General features: G+C 55.1%; 2 protein-coding genes across 10 annotated transcripts in view; one reads left to right on the top strand and one right to left on the bottom strand.

The window, feature by feature from the left end:
• Positions 1–23,602, top strand: part of R3HCC1L (R3H domain and coiled-coil containing 1 like) — a 185,830-nt gene that overhangs the window by 77,835 nt on the left and 84,393 nt on the right. The window lies entirely within an intron of this gene.
• On the bottom strand, positions 1,202–21,831 carry LOXL4 (lysyl oxidase like 4). 3 transcript variants are annotated; one of them, XM_019724846.2, is made up of 16 exons: positions 21,677–21,822; positions 17,437–17,501; positions 16,960–17,274; positions 16,163–16,341; positions 15,150–15,355; positions 13,741–13,779; positions 13,124–13,343; positions 12,115–12,298; positions 11,793–11,947; positions 10,949–11,116; positions 9,729–9,891; positions 7,176–7,419; positions 5,938–6,053; positions 5,089–5,225; positions 4,607–4,718; positions 1,202–2,467 (listed from the first exon to the last, which is right to left on the bottom strand). In XM_019724846.2, exons 3-16 carry the CDS (start codon positions 17,240–17,242, stop codon positions 2,397–2,399), a joined length of 2,277 nt encoding a protein of 758 aa, XP_019580405.2. In that variant the 5' UTR covers positions 17,243–17,274; positions 17,437–17,501; positions 21,677–21,822; the 3' UTR covers positions 1,202–2,396. The 3 variants fall into 3 exon arrangements, with proteins under 3 accessions (XP_019580405.2, XP_019580404.2, XP_019580408.2); XM_019724845.2 differs by lacking the exon at positions 17,437–17,501 and having other exon boundaries at positions 21,677–21,831; XM_019724849.2 differs by lacking the exon at positions 17,437–17,501 and having other exon boundaries at positions 21,649–21,798.

Below are 23,602 nucleotides of genomic sequence, written 5' to 3'. Positions count from 1 at the left end.
AATTGGAGAGTACCCTGTAGCTGCCACTGGCTCCTTTGTTAGATATTTGAGAGGACAGCTAGTGCACTCTGTTCTGCATATATGTTGCTTCGTATATATGTTGAACATCTGAATCCAGGATCACCTGGAATTAATAGTAGAAAGGTACATTCCCCTTGAGGTCTCATATCTTCCCCGTAGAGTGAAAATCTTTGTGGAATAGAAATAACTTAGGCTTCTGAAGAGTAAGCTGGGGTTCCTAGCACTTTAGTTTCTCGGAGACTAAAAAGTATGCTGAGTGAAAATCTTCTGACATTTTTGGTTCTGTCTGGAATTTGGTGGTTGGTATTCTGTTAACATTCCTCATCTAGTTACAAGTCATGCCAGCCACCAGGCTTCCCATGCCCTTCCCTTTCAACTCAGAGAGGTAACAGCACAACCCTTGTGTAGCTTTTTCCAAGAAATAGCACTGGCTGCACCTATCAGACGTATGATGTGGGCAGCGAGACTGAGACCGAAGCCGGTGGCTGGCTGCCTGGCCTGCTTTTTCTGGCCCTCTTGGAAACTGGACCCAGCAAGAAGCTGTGGGTAACCTCCCTGCCTGAATCGAGTCATCAGTCACCACATGCGCCCCCACTAGCTGCACATTCTTTCACAGACCATTAGCTGCATGTGCGAGTATAATGTTGTTACTGTTTGGGAGATGTTTGCTGGCTCCAACAGGAAATCAGTCCTTCCCTTGTTTACCTAAATTGCCATGCCAAAATATAATGCTCCCTCTGCCTAATGAAGGAGATGAGGTCGACCTGAAAAGAGAGAAGGTAGAGGAGGAGAAGGATGAAAGCACTTCTTTATACTCACAGAGCTTACCCCCAAGCACGTCCGTTTTACTGTCTAAGGACGGGTAGCTCTCGTGACGGGAGGAGGGAAGCACTATTGTAAATGTGAATAAATTCATTTTGGCTTTGCAACCTCGGTTACAAGAGTTTACAATCCTTGGACTTCCCCTTGCCTCCTACCTTTCATTCCTTAACCTTTCCAGCCGTGTTTCAGCACTGAGCCTGGGGCGGGAATTGGGAAGCAGACAGTACACTGACTAATGTCTTATCAGAAAAACGTAGTGGGGCTCTTGTGAGTGGGGGGTGTGCCCTGTGCAGGATAGTCACGCGTTCAGTGGGAGCGTGCGGGGAACGGCAAAGAATCACAGCCGATCTTGTCTTCGTAGCAGGCCATAGTGAGCAACCTTTATTGGCATTAGGGTGTCATACCTGTAAGGATCATCTTGTAAGTGTGTCTACGTGGAGAAAAGATTAAGAATCATGTCCAAGAAGACCAGGGGATTTTATACTACTTTGAGCAAGAGCATATCACAGCCACACTAAGCAGGGATGGTAGCCTTTCCTACATTTAGTCCTTCACTAAATTAAATGTTCCCCCATAGTCTCCTGTCCCCCACTCTACCAGATCTGTCTTATTCCTACAGAGATGAGTGGCTTGTTTCACCGATGTTCTTTCCATTGCAGAAATTTATTCAATGCAAAGTTCCCTTCAGAAACTTGGCTGACACGTGACATTTAGGCCAGTCCTGAGATGCACAGTGATCTTGAGGGAGATTGGGTTGCCTGCCCGGTATATGGCACATAGTTTTTCCTTGGCAGAGGCCCTGGCTGGGGTTGGGGTCCATATTACCCCAGCAGTCTTTCTCCTTGACCTTCTTTTGCTGCTCTGCAGGAAGGCCCTATCTGATCACTTCTGCAAATCTTGCCCCTTCTCAAGCATTCAGTAATTGGTGGCGTTGGCCCATCAGGGAATGCTTGAGGCCTGAGCTTCCAGAGATACTAGAAACACCCATCCGTGCTATAGGACAAAGGTACGGGCACTAAAGAACAAACTTAGTATGACAGGTGAGTTCTAAATGAGGACAGATCAAGCCAGTGAACAGATTCACAAACTTCTCTGCCAGTTGTGACTTTGACACAAGTTGTATTGTTTGAGGTCCTGGCAGAGAGCTAACCCCACCTCCTGTGTATTTTGGCCCTTTGTCCTCTACTGCAAAGCACCCTTTAGATGGGGGACTGGGCCGTAGTCCATCCCTAAGGAACTAATTGCTCCTGAACCAGGAGCTCTGGGGCAAAACCCAGGAACAGTTGGGTCTCCTTATGGAAGAGGAGCTTGGCTGAACAAAGCCTAGAGGTCATAGTGCATAGACCAGAGGCCCTGGGGCAGGCCCAGAGACATCCCAATGGAGCAGTACCATGTTGGTTTGCTGATCGTGCCGCAGAGGCTTCCTGAGCAGTTCTTGGTGCCCCTTGGCACTGGCCCCTTTCCCTCTGAGTTAGGGTTCTGTGAAGGGCATGGCTCCAGTAAGCTGAGGTATCTGGTGTGTAGGCAGCAGCTGGGAGTGTGCAGTGACGGCTTCAGATGAGGTTGTTCCTGAGACGCTGCTCCTGCTCTAGGGAGAGCTCTGCGTTGGCTCGGTAAGAATCCCCTATGGGCCGAAGGAAACAGGTAAGGAGGCAACCGTGCCCCAGTCTCGTCCCTTCCTTGACAACTTCACAAACACACAGAGACATTCTGCCCAGCTCATCCGTTCCATCAGTCAGGCGCAGACCCCAGTTCTTTCCATAGAAATAGACCCTGACAGGTGTGCAGTTTCAGGGACACTGGGAAGAAGAGGCTGTTGAGTGGGAAGGGTGGTGCTGGTTCCTTTCCTTTGCTCCTCCCAGATTCATTCCCACCCCACTTTGTTCTCTCTGTGCCCTGGAGAATTGAGCCCTAGAGATGGCCTCACCCTGGCTCCCTCATCCTCTGCTTTCTGGTGATTTAGGTCAGTGGGAAGCAATAGCAAGAGATTAGAGGGCGGAAGGAGAGAATAGCTGGCGTATTTCTTCTCCTGTTCTGGCAGTGATAGTCTGCTATGACTGCAGGCCAGATTCCCCTCCTCCACAGCTCCAGCTTTCGTCTAGATCCAGGGCACCCTCTGCCCCTCAAGCCTAAAGGTGAAAACAGTTTTCCACTCTCGCTTATCCCTGGATGTCTCAACATCCCTCGTGTCCTTCGTCTTAACTCACACCTGTATAAACAGTCTGTTCATTAAATAACTGCAGACTCATCCAAGTGTGTTGTCTTCTGCAAGGACCCTGACAGGTCAGACTGCATTGTTTTCCTTCCCCTCCTCGCTGCCCTGGATCCCGTCAGGCGGCTGCCGGCCTTGTGGAGAATCTGCTGTCTCCCCCGTGTGCAGCCCCAGATTCCATTGCTGCTTTCTCTCACATTCCTGTCTCGTTGAATGGCAGCAAAATCTACAGTCAGGCGAACTCAAACCTAAGACTTTCTTCTTCCTCTTCTCATTCTGTCTTCCATCTGTTGCCAGACTTATCTTTTGAAATACAAATCTGATCTTTCTGCCCCCTTGACTGAAATGTGTCAGTGGTGCCCGGAAGCCCACAGGATAAAGTCTGTTCTCTTGGTAGGAACCATCGTAACCCTCCCTGCAAAGAACCCTAGTGGGTTTGAAGTATGTAGCCCCGTTTTACCATAGAGAAAACTTCTGAGGTTGAGATTTCCTCATTGTCTTGCAGCTAGAAAGTGGCTGGAGTTGGACTTGGAACCCAGTGAAGCCTTCTGAAGCCAACCCCTATGCTCTTCCTACGCCTCCCTTTTCGGCCTTCTGTCCCTCCTTTGAAACCCAGCTCAAATATCCCTTCTTCTAGGCTGTTGCTTTTTCTCTCTGCTTGCTCAGCATTTAGTTCATACCTGTCTGGGGTACTCAGTAGTATTGGGGTTCACCATTTGCATGTCTTACCCTACTTGACATTGAGCTCGGCATCTTCCTCCTAGTTATGTTTCTAGTGCCGGGCCCAGTGCTCAGCACAGAAGTAGGTCCTAATGTTTGTTGGCTCAATAGGCAAGTCTGCCCCACCCACATACGCCAGTGTGGGTGTGAACACACACAGCCCATAGCAAATACAAGCATTTTTAAACCTGAAGAGGGGAAAAGGGCTCCTTTTCTTTACAGACAAGTAGAGCAACCACCTTCTTACTCTGCCCCCACTGCATCGCTGCTTCCGCTTTTGTCTGATACTGCGGGTCCTGCAAGTGTCCTGAGCCCTGTTCTCCGTGGTTCCCTTCTTGCAAGCAGTGACCCAGCTGGAGATAGCAACACAGATCTGCGGGGGCTTCTACTTTCTGCCTGTGAGGCAGTCAGCTTAGGCCCCTAAGAAAGACCATATGGAAGGGAGGCGGAAAAATCATAGGAAGTAGGAAAGGGAAACCCTGACATGGCTTGCAGTAACGGGAAAGACTAAGATGGGAAACTGCGTTTATAATCCAAGTAGTCATAAAGACAAAGGAATACAGAAGTAGCTACTGGGAGACGCCTGACGGTCTGATCAGTGTGTTCTAGAAATCCACCTGTGACAATGTCAAAGGAAATTCCACTGTGTTGCACACCTTGCCTTCTACGCACATCTCCAGGTCTCTCTCTCTCTCCCAGGTCTCTCTCTCTCTCTCTCTCTCTCTCTCTCTCTCTCTCTCTCACACACACACACACACACACACACACACACGTATGCAGTCCTGCAGCTGCCCGCGCCCATGCAGAGCGGGCCCCCAGTGGCGCAGTCACCTGTGTGGCAGCTGTGCAGCCAGACCCGGTGCCCGTCATACTTGCAGCGGCACTGCATCCTGTTGTTGGAGAAATCCGACTCTGCCACTTCGTATTTGGGGTTCACAACCACCTGGAATGAGAGGAGGAGGGGACAAGTGAAAAGACGTGATGCGGCTTCAGAGTGTGTCGGTGGTAACTAGACTCATTCTTCCCATTTCATGTAGTGCTGCAAAGCGTGTTTATATTCTTCCCTGACCCTTACAGTTAACCCAGGAAGTAGGCGTTCACGTCCCTGTTTTACAGATGGGACTGAGAAGTCACAACTCTCCATTAAGTCAGGACTCAAACCCGGGTCCCCTGGCCCGATTCAGTGTTCTCTCCCCGATAGCAGACACAGCCCCTTCAAGTGCCAGACCTGTCAGAGACCCTGTTTGTGCTAGTCTTCTTCAGGTGACCTCAGGGAAGCTTGTGACACTTCTGGAGGAAATGGACTCCCTTACCTGAAAGATATAGTCCCCGGGGCCCACATCTGTGATATCCACCCACTGGCAATCGATATCATGCCGGTAGGTGTCCCAGCAGCCAACGGTCACTCCCTGTTCCCCGAAGTTGGCACACGCGTAGCGCCGCTGCAGACCTGTACGGAAGGGTGCGACAGTTACTGAGGCACTGGCTGGGTACTCAGGACCACGCCCTCTGCTTGGTCTTTTCACAGACTCGACCATTTATTCCTCACCTCAGCCTCACCAATCAGATCTTACAGATTAGGGGCCCAGTTTCAGTTAAAGAACTCGCCTGAGTATCAGAGCCAGAATCCTATTAACCATGAATCCAGCACTGGAAGAAACCCCACCTGTGACAGATTATTTCTTTGGATGCTCTCGTGGAAATCCTTGTTGTCCTAGGAAATGTGGTTGGAAGATTCTAGCTACTGTGCTAATACATTTGCCTGTCCATCTATCGAACCCTCTGAAGAGCCGGTGTTTAGCATGCCATTCCGAAGGAATAGGAAGGGAACAGTGTGTGTACGCAAACAGGAATCAGACGATCTGTGCCCTCAACGCACTTAGCAGAGATGGGACAGGTGTGCAACTGTTATCCAAAACAGAAAGTGTTAAGCATTGTAGAACTGGTACAACATGTATTGGGGAGGAAGAGGAAGTAGGGACCTTGCGTCAAAGATTTCAGAAAGTATGACATTGGTCTTTTTGAATTGCCTTGTGCACTGACAGTTGCCATGCCCTACTCTCCAGGTGCCTGAGGTTACTGAACAGGGCAGAGGGGAAGCCGACCCCAAAGGGGGTGAAGACTAGAACACCAGGAGCATATGCTGACAGGAAACCGCATACCTGTGGGGCAGTTTGTGTCCTCGAGACAGAAGCTGGCCTTGTGCCCCTCAGCCACCTTGGAGCCATTGAGAGTGAGTAGGTCATAGTGGGTGAACACTTCAATGCTGTGGTAGTGCCTGCAGAAGGGGCAGAGCTGTCAGCCTGGCAGCAACAGAGAGGGTCCTCTGGAGGAGTTGGCAGGACAGAGGGAGGCGCCGGGCCCCATCATTACCCAGGGAACGTTATAATAGCAGGGCAGTGCCCTTTTCCCTCCCAAACCCAAGATTAGTGTGACCCATGGCAGGGGAGCCTGCTTTCCTGGCTCCCCTGCCGGCAGCAGGTACAGCTGCCCCGTGACCTAGGGTGTTGACCCAGGTGAGGAGAGGTGAAAACTCTGTCCTGGTAGCCTCCAGCGGCCTGGCTTCAAGGCCTGACCCGGAGGTGGAAGAAAGGGGCTCCTCCAGGGACCAGCCTGGGAGCCCAGCGGCTGAGGACGGTGCTTACTCTGCTCCTGTCAGCCTGGGCCAAATTGCTACCATTGTTTCCAATCCAGTTCTAATGACAGCTCTGTTCATGCTACAGGGAAAGGCGCTTATTATCTCAGCAAGGCCAAGTCCCAGAGTCGTTGCCCATTCCTCTCAGCTTTCCCACCCACGGCCTGTGTCCTGAAGAAGCAACATGACTTTTCCATTCTGCCTTTGTCACGGGCATTGTCTCTCCTTCTGTCTGGGCTGGAGACTCCTGATAGGAAAGAATGCCCACTGTCTCCTTTCAGTACCAGTTATTCATGCTCTTCTTTGGGGCTCTTGCTTTGCTGTTGCAGAAACCAGCAAGGTTTTCCTGCAGAGCTAGCATCTTGGATGGGATGTCTATTTTGGGTCTCCAGGTTTCTGGGAGTCCCTACTTTACCTGGCTTTTAAAGACAAGGCGTAAGTTAAGGTCCCACATAGAAGAATTGTCCAGTGTCGTTCTAACAGAGACCTGCGGCAGTACCTGTTCTGTTGGATGTTACTGTGGGAAACGGAGCCCATGAGCACCATCAACACAGACACTTCCAGGACCGGTGAGAACACCAGAGAGGGCAGGCTGCTGGTAATGGGAGGCTCTGATGCCTCGTGGAGGCCAGGCCAGTACGACTCTCACCCAGAGAACACACGTCCCCAGGAAAGTTGGCTCGAGGCCAGGGAAAAACCAGGCTGGTTTGGCCCCTTGACACTGCTTTTTGTCCCTCTACAGCGGTGGCATGGGCAGGCACTCACCTGTGGCACTGGTGCCAAATCCAGCTGTGGCGTCCTGCCTTGGGACGGAAGTCAGCCCGGCCCAGGTTGTAGATCTGCGAGGAGAAGCGCAGCAGGCGCCGGTGTCCGTAGGGCCAGTCCATGTGGTCAGCCGACTGGGAGAGGCAGTTCTCCTCGTGGGCACAGTAGAGCTGGCTGAGCGGGCGGTCCTCCAAGTAGGCCGTCTCCTGCACGAGCTGGGCGTTCATCACGAGGTCTGGAGCACCTGCGCCGCGGAGGGCACAATGTGGGTGCAAGGAGGAGGGCAGCCATGTTGGTGCTCAGGCTGGGGGGACAGGCTCGCCCCCAGACTGAGCTCTTTTGGGAACCCCAGGAGAGTAGGGTGGGTTAAGTGTCAGGAGATGTGCGTTCTAGTAACAAAGGAACGACTTAGTGCCTTAACCCGGGCAGGCAGCTAGGGTGACAGTTAAGCTTGTCGGGATTGGTGCCAGACCGCCGGGTTCATGCTCTGGCTTCATTTCTCACTACACCAGTAACTAGCTCTGTGACTTGCTTATGAACCTTTCTGTCTCTCATTGTCCTCGTCTGTAAGATGGGGTTAATAATAGCGATGTTAATGTGATAATACCTATAAGGGCATTAGATCGTTATCTGGCCCATGGTAAGCTCACAGTCGATGTGTTTCTTCTTTTGTAAAATGCTTCTCAGCCTGTCAGTGCCTTTGTGCAGCTTAGCTCGTACAACCCCTCAGTGAGCGCTGCTGGTGTCTAACCTGGTTACCTCAGCTTCCTCACTGTCTTTCTCTGGGTCTCTGTGCCTTCAGTGTGGGGGTGGGGAGAGGGATGAGTGGGGGGCAGTTGGGAGAGTTCATGCTCCCGAGCTCTGCCATTCTAGTCCATTCTGCTGCAGTTCCTAGGACTGTGCTTTCTCCCAGGTGCCCTGTCTAACCTGATGGCTCTCACGGGTGTTCACACCAGGGCATCGTGTGCATTGCCCTCTGAAGCACCATGGACATTTCTGGTGCTTCTGGGCATAAAAATCCGACATGCCCGAGCCTGTGTCTTGATCAACTGCTCAGTGCCTCTCCTGTTCCCTTCCTGTCACAGGCTCTCACCCTCCCCAGAAGCCACATGCCTCCTCTGCCATTTGCCTTCCCTCATGTGTATTATTACGGAAGCGTGGAGATCACAGCTGTTGCCATGTAACGTCAAGAGAGAAAAGGTGCCTGTTCTCAGTGCTTGTCCAGGCTAAAACGGGGTTACAGTTCAGGTTTTTGTCAGAGGCATCATATGGGCGAGCCTGGGCGCTGACTACAGCGATGGGAACACTGGTTTACATCGGTGGATGGGCACTGAGGGTGGGAGTGGGGGTACGGCTGGTTTGCTATAGGATGCCTGTGATTACTGAAAATACACTTGACCTTCCGGTGGTATATTTTGGAGAGAGCCAGGGTGTGCCCACTGACAAACCCTAGAGTTCCCGAGGGAAAGTAGGAGGGCTTTCAGAGAGAAGGAGAAGTGAGAGTAAGGAAAGAAATGAGAAAAATCCCAGAGGACAAATAGGGATGGCCACAGAGGCAGCAGGGTGGCTGTGCCAAGCCGTTGTGAAGCCGTAGCTGCCACTCCAGGCAGAAGAGCGAGGGGTACAAGTTCCCAGGAAGGGGAGGGAGTGGAGAGCAGGCCCCGTGCAGTGAGCCTTGGTGCTGGTGAGGCCACTCCAATGCCCCATCACTCTGCAGGGGAAGGTGTGCTGGAAGGCCAGGCGTTCTTCCAACGTGCACTGGACACAGAAAACCCTAAAGCTCACTGACGAAGGTTCAGGCTGTCTTGGCATTGAAGCTTGGTTGGGAAGGTCAAGGGGCCTGGCGGGTTGGTGCCAGCCTGCAGCCTTTGGACTAGATATATGTAGATATCCTGGTACACACCTGGTTGGCAGATGTCTAACAGAGATGCTGCTGCCCCAAGAATCTAGGTGCGTGGGGCAGACCAATGCCTAAAAATGGCCGTGGCCTGCAGCCTTCTGGGTACATCCCACGGCTCAGGAGAACACACGGGGAGCCTGAGGTCCGCCTGTCCTCACATTTATGTATCCTCTACAACAGTTTTCAGACCTTTTTCTTACTACTAACTGCAGTAGGAAATATATTTTATGTGGTGACCTAGTATACACGTACGTAATTCCAAGTAAACAGTACTACCTTACTAAATACATTCTGTTGTTTTCTATTCTCTTTCTTGTTTTATTTTTCAACTCTAGATCATGACATGACAATTGGAAAACACTGTTGTATATCCATATGTTTTCACGTATTCTCTGTTCTAATTCTCACAGTAAGGCCAAGAGACAGACAGGGCAGGGTGTGCATCCCCCTCTGATCTGTGAGTTGGCCACACAAGCTGGTAAATGGCAGAGCTGCTGTTTCAGGTCCAGCCCTCCTTCCGCTCCCCCACCCTGCTGGCCTGGCGCTGGGACCAGCACGCAGGACCTTCCTCGAGACGGGAGGGTGTAGGATTGCTTCTGGGAGAGCCCAGGCCTGCCTGCCCCCCCGGGCCGTGGGCCCTCCCCATTACTCACTGTCTGTACAGGAAACGCCAGCTGAGAAGCGCCCTGTGCCGTGGGAGCAGTGCACCGGCCCGTGCCTCTGACACTGCTGCAGGGCCAGCTCCGTGCCTGAGCAGCGCACCCCGCTCATCAGCACCTCTCCGGCCCCGGGCGTCCCCTGCCAGTACCAAGTGTCCTAAGGAAACAGCAGCAGCGCCTGGTCAGGGCTGACAGGTGCCTTTGCAGTCACCTCTGACACCCATCTGGGGCCTAGCCCCCCAAAGCCTGTGCCCAGCCTCAGCCTGAAAATCTTTAGTGATGGAACAGTCCATGGCACCTTGGACTCCTCTGATAGTAGACATTGTTTTCATGTATTGAGGCAAAACTCTACTGCCTGTGGCTTCCACCACTGGCCCTGTTCCCATCCCTGTCCAACATGGCAGCCCTCAGCTACTTGAAGAGCATGGTCCTGTTCCCTTCCTGCCCACCCCCGTGGTCTGTCTCATTTCCCAGCCCCAGATGGTTGGTGGCTCTAGGGTTGGGCCCAGTTCTCCAGGTGAGGTGTGCCCAGCATTGCCTGGCGGGCCAGTGAGGGTGCAGTGGAAGGGGCTTGTCCCCCACAGCCCTGCCCAAAGCCTCTTGCTTTTGTTTCCTTGATCTCTTTTGACTCTGTCCACTTATTTCTCCCAGGACAGCCCCTAGCCTGCTCCGGCCAGCATCACTTCTCATCGGGGGCGTGTTTTCTGAATGCGTTTCCCTGTATTCACTTTCGTCTGTACCCCAACTGTTTGCCAAACAGCAAAGAAGAAATCTTTTAAAAATCTGCACTGGGCTTTGAATGGTCTTACACCTGCGTCCTTGTCCAGCCTCACACGTCATACCACTCGCCCTTGGTCCGCACTCCACCCTTGGTGCCTGATTTCCTCCACCGAGTCGCGCTTCCTCTAGCCACAGACAGATCTTTGCATGGGCTGTTTGTCCCCACCCCACCTCATCTGCCTGACTTCCGTCCATCTTCCCTGTACACACGATCACGTGCCTGTGGGTGAACGTTTTAGTCACGATCGGTTCCCTCCCTTGGCTGACTGCTCGGTGAGGCAGGATCTGTCTTCTTCACCATAGAATCCCCAGCACCCGGCATTATGTGGGTCCAGAGTTTCATTCAATAACTAATTGTTGAATGGATGGATGGATGGATGGATGGATAGATGAGTAGCTTTAGCACAGGAAGTTGTGGAACAAGACGGGCCTACCTTGATGGCGTGGTTGGCAAAGCCCAGGCCAAGCTGTCGACAGGCCACCATGGCTTCGGTGAGCCCCCAGTGGTCGCTGCACACGGCCCCCCAGCGCTGGACCCCATTCACCTCCACCAGCACCTCCACCACACCTTCCTCGGGTGTGCGCCCACCAGCCAAGCGCACCTGCAGTGGTTAGAGGTGTGTGAGGAGCAGGGCGGCCTTGGGAGGGGGGAGCTCAGCACTCCCAGGCCAGTCACTGTGGCCTTGGACACCACACACCCTGCTCTGTAACACGATAGTCCCGTACGTCCCTGCCTGCTGGAGCGTCTGACTCCACGTGCCCTGTCCTGGGGCTCCTGCTCCAGCACTCGGCCTCCGCCTACCTGAAATCCTCCCATTAATGACAACTTGCCAATTGCAAAGGGCTTCCTACCCATCCCTTTCCCAGTGACCCTATGAGACAGTTAATCCCGTTTTACAGAAGAGAGAACCAAGGTCAGAGGCACAAGAGCCCAGCCCACAGTCCACATCCCAGCAGCCTCTCCGGTGCCACTCCCCAGCCTACAGCCCATTGGCCCTCAGCCCTAGGCACCTCCCTTCTCAGGGATCCTGAGAGGGTGTTATGGGGGAGTGCATTCATCTGAGTTCCCATTGTCCTGAGGGGATACGGGCCAGGCCCGGGGAGACTCAGAGAGGGGACAGCTTTCCAGACTGGCTCTGGGGGAAGGCTGACGGGCACAAAGCAGAAGCGTGAGCTGCCTCTCATGAATCCCTCCCCACTGCCTCCAGGCCATGTCCTGGGCCCGTCTCAGGGTTTCCGCAGTCGCCAAGCCTCAGGTCAGTCCAGACCTGAGCTCACCTGATTCTGGAAGCCCACATTTGGGACATTGCACCTGACAGCAGCATCGTTCTCATGTCGACAGCCATTCTGGGAGCCCTCCAGGGCAGGGCATTCACCGAGGGTCCGCTCATATCCCCTGCAGCGCACCTCACTCAGGTGGATGGACCCCAGCCCTACAGAGATAGGGAGAGAAATGCTACGTGAGGGAGGCTCCATGTCTGTAGCCCCCGCGCGGTGGCTTCCCCTCCCAGAGGGGGAGCTCTTCTGTCCTGGGCCCTGGCACGGGATGGAGCAGTGGCACCTCTAGGCCCTCCCACCCCACCCAGGCCTCCTCACTCACCTTGGCCCAGCTGGGCCCCAAAGAGGGCCTCGCGAGCAGAGCCGAAGCCGAGCTGACGACACAGGACGCTAGCAGAGAGGAGGTTCCACCCGTGGTCGCAGACTGTTCCCCACTGACGGTTCATGAGCACTTCGACCCGGCCCTCGCCCACCTGGGCCCCAGAGCGGAGGCGCACCCTTGGCTCCTGCTGGGAGAAAACTGGCTCAGGGAGGGCCAAGGAGGAGCGAGGGGCTGAGCCACCGCGGGAGTCCCGGCAGGGACCCTCGGAGCTGGGCAGAGCCACTGACTGAATTCCAGTCCCCCTGTGACAGCCCACAGCTGTTACCTCGGATAAGCTGTTTGTCTCAACCTCCCTTTCTTTAGTGACAAAGAGCCACCACCATAATGATAGTAAGCACAAATGCCAGCTCTAAGGAAAGCCTTAGGAGTGGTCCCTCGGCTTCACAACCCTGCCACCTGTCACTAGGCCCTTCCTCTTGCCCAGCCTCTGCTGCTGCTTTGTCGTTTGGGGTTGAACTAGATCAACACTTCCCTGTGAAATGATTTTAGAGACGTGCAGGGGACATGGTATTAAGTAAACTGACTTAGATAGTGGGGGAGCTATTTCCGTTTTGATTCTCTTCCACGCCTTCCTGTTTCATGGGAAGAGACCACCAAGGGGTGGGTGCTGCCCTGTCTGTGACACCTCACCAGCACTTGCTCAATGCTTTTTATAACAGGGCCAGGCTCAGGTTCAATACGGGATGTAGCTACAATGTAATTACTGTCTTTATGGGGCCCTCCTATTCATGGTGGGTGATGTCAGCTTTCCACTTATGGTAGGGTTATAACTGGTCCCTTTTCAATACATTCTAAGGTTCTGTGCTCTGCTCACTTCCTCCCAGTCGCAACTGTGCCTCCTTGATAGGGGCTGCTGTCCTCCTCCCCACCTATCCTTCCCCAAAAGGCAGGGTCCTGCTGAGAGAGGGCCTGTGCCTCCCTGCTGGGGTGCAGGCCCCACGGGACCCACCTCTGCCCGTGGCTCCTTGCGCCCAGGCTTTGCCTTCAGAGGGCGGAAGCGGGGCCCTGCCACACAGCTGACCACAGCGTGCATGCCACCCAGGCAGGCTGGCCGCAGCTTGCCCCGGCCTGGCGCCACCTGCACCTGGCAGTTGGCTATGTGAGGCTCTGTCCCCAGGCAGTTGACCCGGTGGATCCAGAAGGAATTCTTCTGGGTCAGGCTCTTCAGCCTGGAAGACAAGGGAGACTGTGGGTGGGGAAGGGGTTGAGGGAAGCTCAGGACTCAGGGAGGCCAAGGTATTGGGAAGGGGCTGGGGAGGGGAGAGGCGGGGAGGGGAGGGATAGGAGGGAGGGGAGAGGAGGAGAGGGAGGGGAGAGGAGGAGAGGGAGGGAGGGATGAGAGAGGAAGGGAGAGGAGGAGAGGGGAGGGGAGGAGAGGGGATAGGAGGGGAGAGGAGGGAAGGGGAGGAGGGAGGAGGGGAGGGGAGGAGAGAGGAGGGGAGGGGAGGGGAGAGGAGGGAAGGGGAGAGGAGGGGAGGGGAGGGGAGAGGAGGGGAGGGAAGAGGAGGCCCCTCCTGTCACGCCCTTTTGCATCCTTCCATCCTTCCCCCAGGGTACGCTGCTCACCTAGATTTTGGATCTTTCATCTTCAAATTCCAGACTTTCCTGGGGAGGAGAAAACAGGTGGGGAATAAATAGAGTAGGTGCAGAAGTCCTATCCTCCCTGGTCACCCTGGCTTCTCACAGTTGTCCTTGAATTTGCAACAGACTGCACCATTTGTCAGCTTGTTCACAGATCTTATTTCAGTGCTGAGCTTCACAGCAGCCCTGAGAGGGTGACCACCTCACAGATTTCCTTCCCATTTTACAGGGAAGGAAGCAGGGCCTAGCAAGCTCCCTGCACTAATTCCAAAGTTGGGTCTCTGTTGCACTGGGCTGCCCTGGGGCAGCCAGCTCCCTGTTGTCCTCTGCCCATGCCAGAAGAAGGGGCTCTTTTAGGGAGTACCCCCAAGAGAACGTGACCCAGGGGAGAGGCCCTCTGGGGACAGGTGGAGGCTATAATCAGGGCCACCCTCCTCATGGGTGGCGGGTATGTCAGTTAGGCCCAGGTGTGCAATTACTAGGGAGTGGGGAGTCAGGGGCCCCCATCCCAGCCACCCTGCAAGGATGGAGCCATGTGACTGGTCTTCAGGACCAGGGTCCCCTAAGTTAGAGACAGGACAGAGCACCTAAAACTGATTGGGGTAGGAAAGGGTAGTTAACTCAGATGTATGGGGGATATTTCCCCTTTGATGAGAAACATACAATCTTCACCGACGAGCTCGTACAACTGTGACTAGCCATCATTTACCAGCTGATGCAATCTGTGACACTTCTGTCACATTTCTGACAGAATGTTTTATGCATCCTCTCCCAAATGCCACCCCACCCTATATCTCGTTTACCGTAACCCAGTCAAGGCCTGGCTTGGATCAGGGTTGAGGAAATTCACTGGGGCAAAGTTGAGCCACTTCCCTGGGGATTGGATAATTGAGACTCAGAGCCCTGCCTAAGCCCCACAGCTAGTTACTGGCAGAGCTGAGACCGGAACTCAGGTCATCTAGTCCCTGTGGGCAGCATTGGGCGTTATTGTCAGTAAAGTCTACTTTTGAAACTAGGGACACAATTTTACATTCAACTGTTTTCTTGTTGAGAGTATTCTGTACTACAGTCATTTCTTTGTATCTGATTAGCAGGTACAGTGTTTATTTTCTGACCATTTCTAGGCATTTCTCAGGATCTCAAAGTTCACCCCCACTCTCCTCTGAATTATTCTGAGGGTTCCATAACCCAGGACGTCAGGCATATCCCTCAGCTGGGCCTGTTTCCCTCCCAGTCCCAACACCCACTGAGTGTCCTGCCATAGACACCACCCTGCCCGCTCGTTGGCCTTGGGAAGGTCCCACACATGTCCCACACATACCCTCACACGGGCGCACAGCCCGTTGCCCCACACCCCTGTCTCCCCGGAGCCCTCCCCCCAGCCGTGCTCCTACCTGTAGTAGTGGCTGTCGACGGGCAGCTCGCTGGGGAAGCCCAGCATCCCGCACACCACCCTGCTGTTGTTCCTGGTCCAGCCCTGGTCACACACCTGTCGCCAGTGACCCTCGTACCTCACCTCCACGGCTCCCTCGGTCACCGGGCTCTGCCGCTTGGCACTGGCTAGGATGGGCTTGAGCCGCACCTCCTCCAGCCGCCGGCCCTGCAGGGTGTGTGGTCACCGTGGGCCCCAGATTCCTGCCCCTGCTGAGCCCACTACAGCTCTTCACGGGGGAGAGCTGGGGCTCAGAGCGCTTACAGATCACCCCACACAGCCCTTCATTGGATAGGCTAGGAAACAGGCCCAGACAGGAGGAGGCATTTGTCCCAGGCCACATGGCGAGCACGAGGCAGAGCCTTGCTTTGTTTAGGGCTCTTTCCTCAACTCCACAGAGAACCAGGTAGATCTGTGCCCTCCCTGGGGTCAGGATGGGAGCCCTTGGAGTTTGGGAGGCTTCCGCCAGGCATAGGGGGCCTTCCTCATGCCACTCTGGGGAGAGCTGAGGATGGGCACAGACCAGCTGCTAGAGACCACCAATGGGATCCCGTGGTCCACAAGACACCCCCCCCCCAGCCCTGGGGCGACTTAGACCACGTGCAGCCCCTCATCTGGGCCAGCTGTGCTCAGGCTGCCGCTGTCTGGCAGTGGATGGTGGGAGCCAGGACCTGCCCTGCCTGTGCTTGTTGTCTGGCTTGGGCTGTTGTTAGCTCGGTTGTTTGTGCCGTAAGAGGCAGCAGTTGTAGCCAGGCCTTGTGGGTGAGGCAGCCCTTTGCTCCCTGTCGCCTCCTTACAGGCAGCAGCTTCAGCGAGTCACAGCAGGCCCTGCCCCCAGCTGGGGCCTCTGTCCCTGTCCCTGTTGCAGGCCACGCTCTGTCCCCTTCCCTCCCCTCCTCCAGTTTCATCACCTGGGAAGCTCTCTGTCCCCGACCAAACACTTGGTTCAGACCAGGGCCTGAAAAGCCTCCTTACCTGGGGCCCAAGGGCATTGGAGACCCGCTCAGAAAAATAGCCACGTTGGCGCTGGGGATGGCACACCACCCCGACGTCCTCTGAGTGGCTGCAGTCACTGACCCCCCAGCCGTTAGACCAGCACTGGTCCAGGGAGCTTTCTGTACCCACACAGCGCACATTGTCCAGCCAGATGGGTCCTGTGTGGGGGAGGGGACAGGATGCTCGGGTGCCACACATGTCACATATATACAGTGACACATGCGTGGGCACAGAAAAGCAGGTCACGGATTCTGCCTCCTGGATGAGACCCCATAGTTATCAACTTTCCTCTTAAACCCTGAGTAGAAAATGGGGGGGAGGGGTATATAGAGAAGAGATGAGCTGATTCTCCTGGGATCTTGGTATCTACAACCCTCCCTATTGCTTCCTCATGGCATCAGGTCCTATAGAATCTGTGTCTGGAAAACGCCAGGGAGATCTAGTAATTAGACTGATCTGTTCACCCATTCATCCATCCCTTTGTTCATTCAACAACGTTTACACCCACTGTGTGTCCATCACTACGTTCAAGGAAGTAAGAATTGAGTGGTGGTAATAGTGGTGGCCTCATTGCAAGCAAGAATGGGAGGGTTGGAGCAGGGGTCATTTGCAGCTGGGGCACTGAGGAAATGCTTCCTGGAGGAGGTCGTTTAAGCTGGGTAGTCAAGGATGGGTGGCGTGTGATGTGTTCTGTTGGAGCCTCGCTGAGCCCAGCCCCTGGGAGAAGCCCACTACCATTTCCTTGTCATTCCTGCTGGACAGTACCAGTCACTCACCCTCCCCTGGGCCATACTTGGCACTGTGGGCCCAGGTCAGGGCTGCCTCGAAGCCCAGCTGGCGACAGGCGACTGTGGCCTCCTGGAGACCGAAGTTGTCATCACAGACAGTGCCCCACTGGCCCTGGTGCAGCACCTCCAGGCGGCCCTCCTCCAGCCTGCTTCCTGAGCCCACCAGCCGTAGCTGCGTGGTGCCCAGTGACTGTAGCCTGCTGGGAGGGGCCTGGCCCAGCAGCAGGAGCGGCAGGAGCAGGGTGAGGCTGACTGGTGGGGACCACATCATGGTGACTTCAAGGGCAGCTGAGGCCAAGGCACCTGGGGAGTGAGTAAACGTGACATTGATCACCACCCCAACCCCCACCCCCGACCTCTGTCCTGTTCTAGCAAAGACGAAGCACAGCAAGGCCCCTGTGTGGGGTGGGTGGCAGCACTGATTGAGTCTGCGCTCTGAGGTTAGTCGACATGGTTCACACTCACCAGTCGTTGGCCAAATGATCTTGAGGAAGCTTAAGTTTAATCTTACTGAGTCTCAGTCTCCTTACCTGCAAAGTAGGGATAATGCCTGTCTTGCAGCGGTGTTGTGTTAAATAAAACACTACGTGTAAAGTGTGTAGCACAAGCCTACCACAGGGTAAGTGCTCAGTAAATAGCTACTCTTGATACAGTCTTATACGCAGGTAGAGGAGGTGGCCTACCCGTGAGTCACGGGGGAGCCCCCAGGGGAGTCCTCAGGGCCAACATGTCTATCCAAGGGCACTGCCCTCACCTGCCTTCTGCTGTTCCCAGCACCCTGGCTACCCTCACCATAGAAAGCACGTGGAATGCTGGTGCAGAAGGGTCATTTGAGAGAAGCCAAGGCCTCTACCACTCATTTGCTGTGTGGCTTGCGCAAGTCTCTTCAACTCTGTGGGCTCTCATTTCTTATTTCTGAAATGAGGAGGATGAGCCAAACATTGTCTGCTATCTCTTCCAGCTCAGAGAGTCTATGATGTTCTCAAGCCCTGGCTCTAGATCCGTCTAGGTGCATGATTCATACACTGATTCAAACACCATTTCTGGAATCCTTGCTTCAGGCCAGTTAGTAGGCCGGGTGCTGGGACACAGAAGTGAAGGCATGAAACACTCCTCCCTGCTCTCACGGAGCCCAGAGAAGAGGAATCAGGGAAGGCTTTCAGAGAAGGGACGCTTAGCCTGGGTCTTGCAGATGAATAAGAGTTCTCCTGGGTGGGAAAAGGGGCATTCAGGTCGAGAGAAAAGAATGGATAAAGGAGGAAAGGGAAAGAGGTGAGTTTGTGCAAGAGCAGGAAGCGCCCTTTTAACCCCGTACAGCAGTATTGGGGACGTGAAGGGGACAGGTAGAGGGCCAGGCTGGGGCTAGATGATGCAGGGCCTTGTGCACATGCAGAGGTGATGCAGAGTAGGGAGCGAGGGGCCCTGGGAGGGTTTCGGGCTCCTGTCTCCAGGAGGCTGTGATCAGATGCTCTTTGGGTCCTTACAGGGGGTGAGGTTTGGGGCTGGTCCTCTCTCCCTCATACAGGAGAAGCCTTGGTCAGAGAAGAGCGCAGTGGAGAAAGTTACAGCTGATTGGAGCTGGCATAGCGTCTGCAGCACCAGTGCCCTGCCCACGTTCCCCCAGCGCCAGGCTCTGCGGCTCATGTGGTGCTGAGGTGGCCTGGAGCAGTGGATGAAGAAAGTGGGGTTCTTGGCTCCCTGTTCAGTGCTTGCATCATAAGAGAGCATGTTCTAGGGACACCCCTCTTCCATGGCCACTGCTGCCCTTGGAGGATTATGTGGCTGGTCAGTCTCAGTAGGGAGGGTCTCCTGGGGGTCTCGGCCACTCCTTTCCCCACAGGTTGGTATTTGGCAGAGCGTCACTCCCTTTCCTTCCCGTACCCAGCCCCACCCCTTCAGCTGCCAGTCCTGCTTTGGCCGGCCCCGGGCTAGGCCCAGTGGGCTCCTAGGAGCACTCCGACGGGGCTCAGGGGTGAAGCTCCACTGACACGGACTTTGTGTTGTGCCGCCCGTGCCCAGAACAGAGCCAGGTTTGTAGGTGGCATCCAGTAAATATACTTGGTGCCTGGATTCGAGGTGGAATAGCACAGAGTTTACGTGTACCGACTGGGGGTCAGACTACCTGAGTTCACTGTCCCCCTCCATGAACTAGTGTCTTGGGGGGGTCTTGGGCAAGTGACTTCATTTCTCAGTGCCACAGTTTCCCCTCTGTAAAATGGGGGTGATAATAATACCTACCTCGTAGGATTCTTGTGAAAGTTAAATGAATACATGTTAAACCCTTAGAAGAGCAAGCTCTCAGTTGACAGTTAACTATTAGTAACAGCAACTGTAACAGCTACTGTGGAACCATTGGTCTAGGTAGGTCCCAGCCCCTCTTTGGATAAAGAAGGCATGGAGGCCACATCCTAACTCAGCTGTAAGTCCCTGGTACCCTTCTTTGTGACACTCTCCAGCTTTGCCTCTTCCTTCTGAACCCAGGTTCTCCTTTCTCCATTTCCTCAGGCTGTGCTGCCTCCTCCCCTTCTCCCTGCTGAAGTCTCTTCCTGCCCTGACTCCTCCTGCACTTCCCTTCCAGACTTAAATATTGTTTTCTTCATGTCCCTCCCCACTCAAGAGCCTTTGGAGGCTCCCAGCTGGCTGTCACCACGAGCAGTGTCTCTGCTGCTCGGGATGACCGCGTTCCCTCCTCCATCACCCCTAAGGAGAAGGTAGACAGCTAGGGACTGAGCCAAACTGAAGTCACTGTGGGTAGGAACCTTCCACAGATGACAAGGGAGGATGGGAAGGATTGGGCTCAGGGCTCTCCAGCTGTTAGGACTCAGTGGTCACACTGGGTCTGGCCTGAGAGATGACCCTGCTCCTCATTTCCAGGAGCCAGGATGCTCCTCACTCTGCCACCAAATTGTTATATGACTTAGTCATGTGCTTTCCTCTCTCTGAGAGGGGGTGGCCCTAGGGGGTCCCTATATCTTTGACATGCTCTGATGGGCCGTGGGGTGGGCCAGGCAGATATGCCTTTGCTGACATCCCCACAGCACCATGGAGGTCTTGTTAGAGGCTGTGGACAGTCCTGGGCCAACAGGCTCCCTCCCCTCCAAGGGGCCTCCCTGGAGGCAGGGGTGAGCTTCTGTAGGAAGACCCTGGGGGCTGGGCTGCCCAGGAGGTGGATGGGCAGTCGTGGGAACTGAGACTCAGACACAGGGGAGCCCCTCTCCCAGCCTTGCTGCCGACTGCACGTCGCTCTACAGCTTTTGCTCACATTCCCCAGCATGTCCTTCAATGCCCAGCCTTCGCGCCTTTGCTCTCACTCACTGTTCCTTCTCCTTGGAGTATCCTTTCCCTTTATTTCAGATCGTTAAATTCCTACACATCTCTCAACCCCCAGCTCAACTGCTCCCCCCGGCTCCATGAAGCCCTCCCAGGTCCCCTCCTTCCTAGCACTTGGAGTGTTTGCTTCCTGTCTCTAGCATCAATCTCCACAGTGTCCCCATAACTGGTCCCCCAGTGCTGGGCACAGAGAAGAGGACCAGGTGGAGGAGCCTCCTTTAGAGAAGGAAACAGCCTCAAAGTGGCAGCTCTTTTCCCAAGTGAAGGAGATGGGTGAGGGGACGGGTGGAGGGGGGTAATAATTATTATAATATAAAAATATTTATTGAATACTTATCTCCACCTTACAGACGAGAAGATGAGGCCCGGAGAAACTAGGTGACTTGTTTAACTGGGCTTCAAACCCAGGCAGCCTGGCTCCAGAAGCCAGGCTCTCAGACACGAGAGAGGTGGAGGTGGGGGGTAAGAAGGAAGGAAGGAGGGAGGTGAATGAAATTCCACCCTGTTGCTGGTTGATTTATGACCCAGCTGTTGGGTGAGGGCACTGGGGTGGGTGCCAGCACTGAGCGCAACCCCATGACAGACGCAGGACCCTGCTAGCGGGAAGCAGAGAGGCACCTGTTCCGGGTGCTGCCAGGCGACTGGCACCTGGCCCAAGCTGTCCTCTCTCCCCCAGGGAGGACTGGAAATGCCCAAGGGTGTTCAGGAAAGAGCATTGGGGGTGTTGCCCTGGTGGGTACCAGCCCCAGAAATCACTTGAAGCCCCTTCTCTCTAGCTCTTGGGCATGGGGTGGGGCTGCCCTCTCAGCCCTGATACCCTCCCTGGGACCACTGAGTAATAGTGACGGGAAGCAGTGCCAGCAAATGGGCTCTGAGCTCCACCTGTTCAGGCATAGGACATGTGGGGGTTGCAGCCCTCTGCCCACCCTCCATCCTCTGCCTGCCCCTCACCCCCATCAGCTGTGGTCTGGTTAGTTGGAGAGCCCTGCTCTGCCCTACCTCTTTGTCCCCCAAGTCACAGGAGTGACATCTGAACCTGTCCTGTCCCTTCCTTCCCCTGCCTGCACCCTGGGTGAGAAAGCAAAGACATGGTTACACTCAGCGTGCACACAAACAAGACACGCAGGCACCTCGAGGCCAGGACGCACCACCCTAGGCCTGCCTGGGGCCAAGCTCCTCAGCTTGGTCACTTCCATTGGAAGTGAGTGGGTGAACGATTAGGGGCTAGGCTAAATGTCCATGGGACCCACATCTCTCCCAGCGCCCAGCCTTCAGGAACCCTCAGAGGATTGCAGACCCACAGAGAGACGGAAGTGGGACAGACAGATAGGACAGCAAGAGACAGACCCAGGGCTAGGGCCAGGCGGAGGCTCACCAGCTGGAGCTCAGATGGTCCGGGGCTGGGCGGGCACTGCGGCCAAGCAGCTCTAACGGGCCTCCTGGGGCGCCAGGGGCCCTTTTATTTAGCTGGGCCACGGGAGTCCCCCACCCAGCGGGCGCGGAGGAGGCCCCGCAGGCCCCGCCCCGGGAAGCCTTGGACGAGGCAGGCGCCCCGCCCCGTGGCCCATTCGCTTTGCGCTCCCAGCCCGGACGCGGGCAAGGGTGGCAGGGTGCCAGCCGGCATACGCCGCCGCGTCCGCTGCTCCACTGGGAAATCCCGGGGTCGCGAAGTCGCAGGGGGTCAGGAAGGAGGGGGAGCTGTTTTCTGTAGAGGAAACTGGCGCGCGGCAGCAGGCGGGACGGTGGGAGGATCCGAGTCCCCGTGAAAGAACTGTGGCTCAGCGCCAGCGGGCTGCATCTGCCAGGAGTGCGCTATGGCCTCGTGAGTCCCTAAGACGCAGTTTCCTCCTTTGCAAACCGGGTGATATAGGGCCTCCCCAGGGACTCCCCCCTCCCAACACCGAGTTGACCTGGGGATTACATTCAGTAGATCCTGAAGGTGCCAGTGGACCTTCACATGGGAGCGTCACCCTGTCATGGTGCTTGTTTACTTAGGACAACGATCTGGGGGTGTGGGCAGAGGGGCTGAGGGGGGCTCCGTGCAAATGATCAGGACGGTGTGTGCAGGTGTACTTTTGGGTGTAACAGGCTGATCTCTCCATTGCTCTGATCCATCTAAGTTTATTGCAATGCGGCATTCCTGGCCCTTGACAGGCTCATGGATGTTGTGGAGTAAAAGTAGGAAAGGATGCAAGAGGGGAGTTCCATCAGCTTAGCTGAGGACCCAGGCTCCTGAATACCAGTCCCTTTCCTCCAAGTTCTTTCCCACAGTCTTGGTTCTTCCCAGTGCCTCAATGCCCCCATCTGTAAAATGGGCAGAATTCCACCCCTCCAGGGTCCTCCCGAGGTCCTCATCAGTACATCCTGTTTCCCCTTCCCCCCACCTTGCCTGTGTGTCATTCCAAAGGCTCATTCATTCAGCAAATCTTTATTGATTTTCTCCTACATGCTAGACGGGGTGCTGGAGTGCTCGACACTGCAGGGGCGTGGGTGGGAGGCCTTCTCAGTCTGGTAGGGGAGGCAGACATGTAAATAAGCACTACCACAAGGTAGAGTGCGATAAGGGCTAGGATGGCAAGATGGATCTTTTTGATCCCCGAGTGACAGTTAGGTCAGAGTGACCTGGCTGCCAGAGGACTGCCACCCACCCTGGCCACCCATGTCCCAGATGTCCCCCCCGTGCCCCTGTCCTGCCCCAACCTGGCCCAAAGCATTCCCTGTGATGAATCAACAGGAAAGAATGCTCCCAGACTTGGGTCAGTGGCAGCAGCAGCAGGCCAGCCCCTCCCCCAGGGACAATGAGGCAGCTGTGGGCTGTGGTACCAGGTATGCCTGGGCCCCTCCCCATGCCCCAGCCACCTCTCATGCCCAGCCAGGAACAACACGGAGGGCTTGGAAACGTGGGCCCCTCCTGCTGCCAATCACAAGCCTGGCCACCCAGAGCTAAAAATAACCAGGAAGCCCTGGGCGGCCCAGGCTAGAGCCCAGGGAATGAATGGATGTTGCCCGGAAGTCCTTCAACCTGCAAGACTGGGCAGAGACGAGGCTGGGGAGCAGTGGAAGGAGTGATTTCCCAGGGGTCCTATGAGCCCCCTATCCTTGAGAAGTGAGGGGCTCGGGCCCCAGGCCCAGCCTCATAACTTGCTAGTGGTGGGATTGTCTCAGCGGAGTGGCCGCCTCCTTATCCATAAACGGTGTTGCTGTGGGGGTCAGATGGAACCATTCGGTTCATCTCAGTAAACCATGGCCTGCTTGAGACTGCCGCCCTCCTCCTTGGTGTGACTGTACTCACAGCCTCAGT

The sequence above is a fragment of the Rhinolophus sinicus genome, linkage group LG07 (assembly GCF_036562045.2).
Source record: "Rhinolophus sinicus isolate RSC01 linkage group LG07, ASM3656204v1, whole genome shotgun sequence".
Taxonomy (NCBI): domain Eukaryota; kingdom Metazoa; phylum Chordata; class Mammalia; order Chiroptera; family Rhinolophidae; genus Rhinolophus; species Rhinolophus sinicus.
Note: the sequence above shows the minus strand (reverse complement) of the source record. Positions and strands in the feature narration are given on the sequence as shown.

What these genes read in the sequence shown, in the direction of transcription:
- LOXL4 (XM_019724845.2), bottom strand. Translation starts at nt 17,242, where the DNA reads ATGATGTGGTCCCCACCAGTCAGCCTCACCCTGCTCCTGCCGCTCCTG. An exon ending in TGGCGTTTCCTGTACAGACA is followed by an intron (nt 7,420 to 9,728) that starts GTGAGTAATGGG and finishes TCCGCGGCGCAG; the next exon opens with GTGCTCCAGACCTCGTGATG. An exon ending in GGACACAAACTGCCCCACAG is followed by an intron (nt 5,226 to 5,937) that starts GTATGCGGTTTC and finishes CCTTCCGTACAG; the next exon opens with GTCTGCAGCGGCGCTACGCG.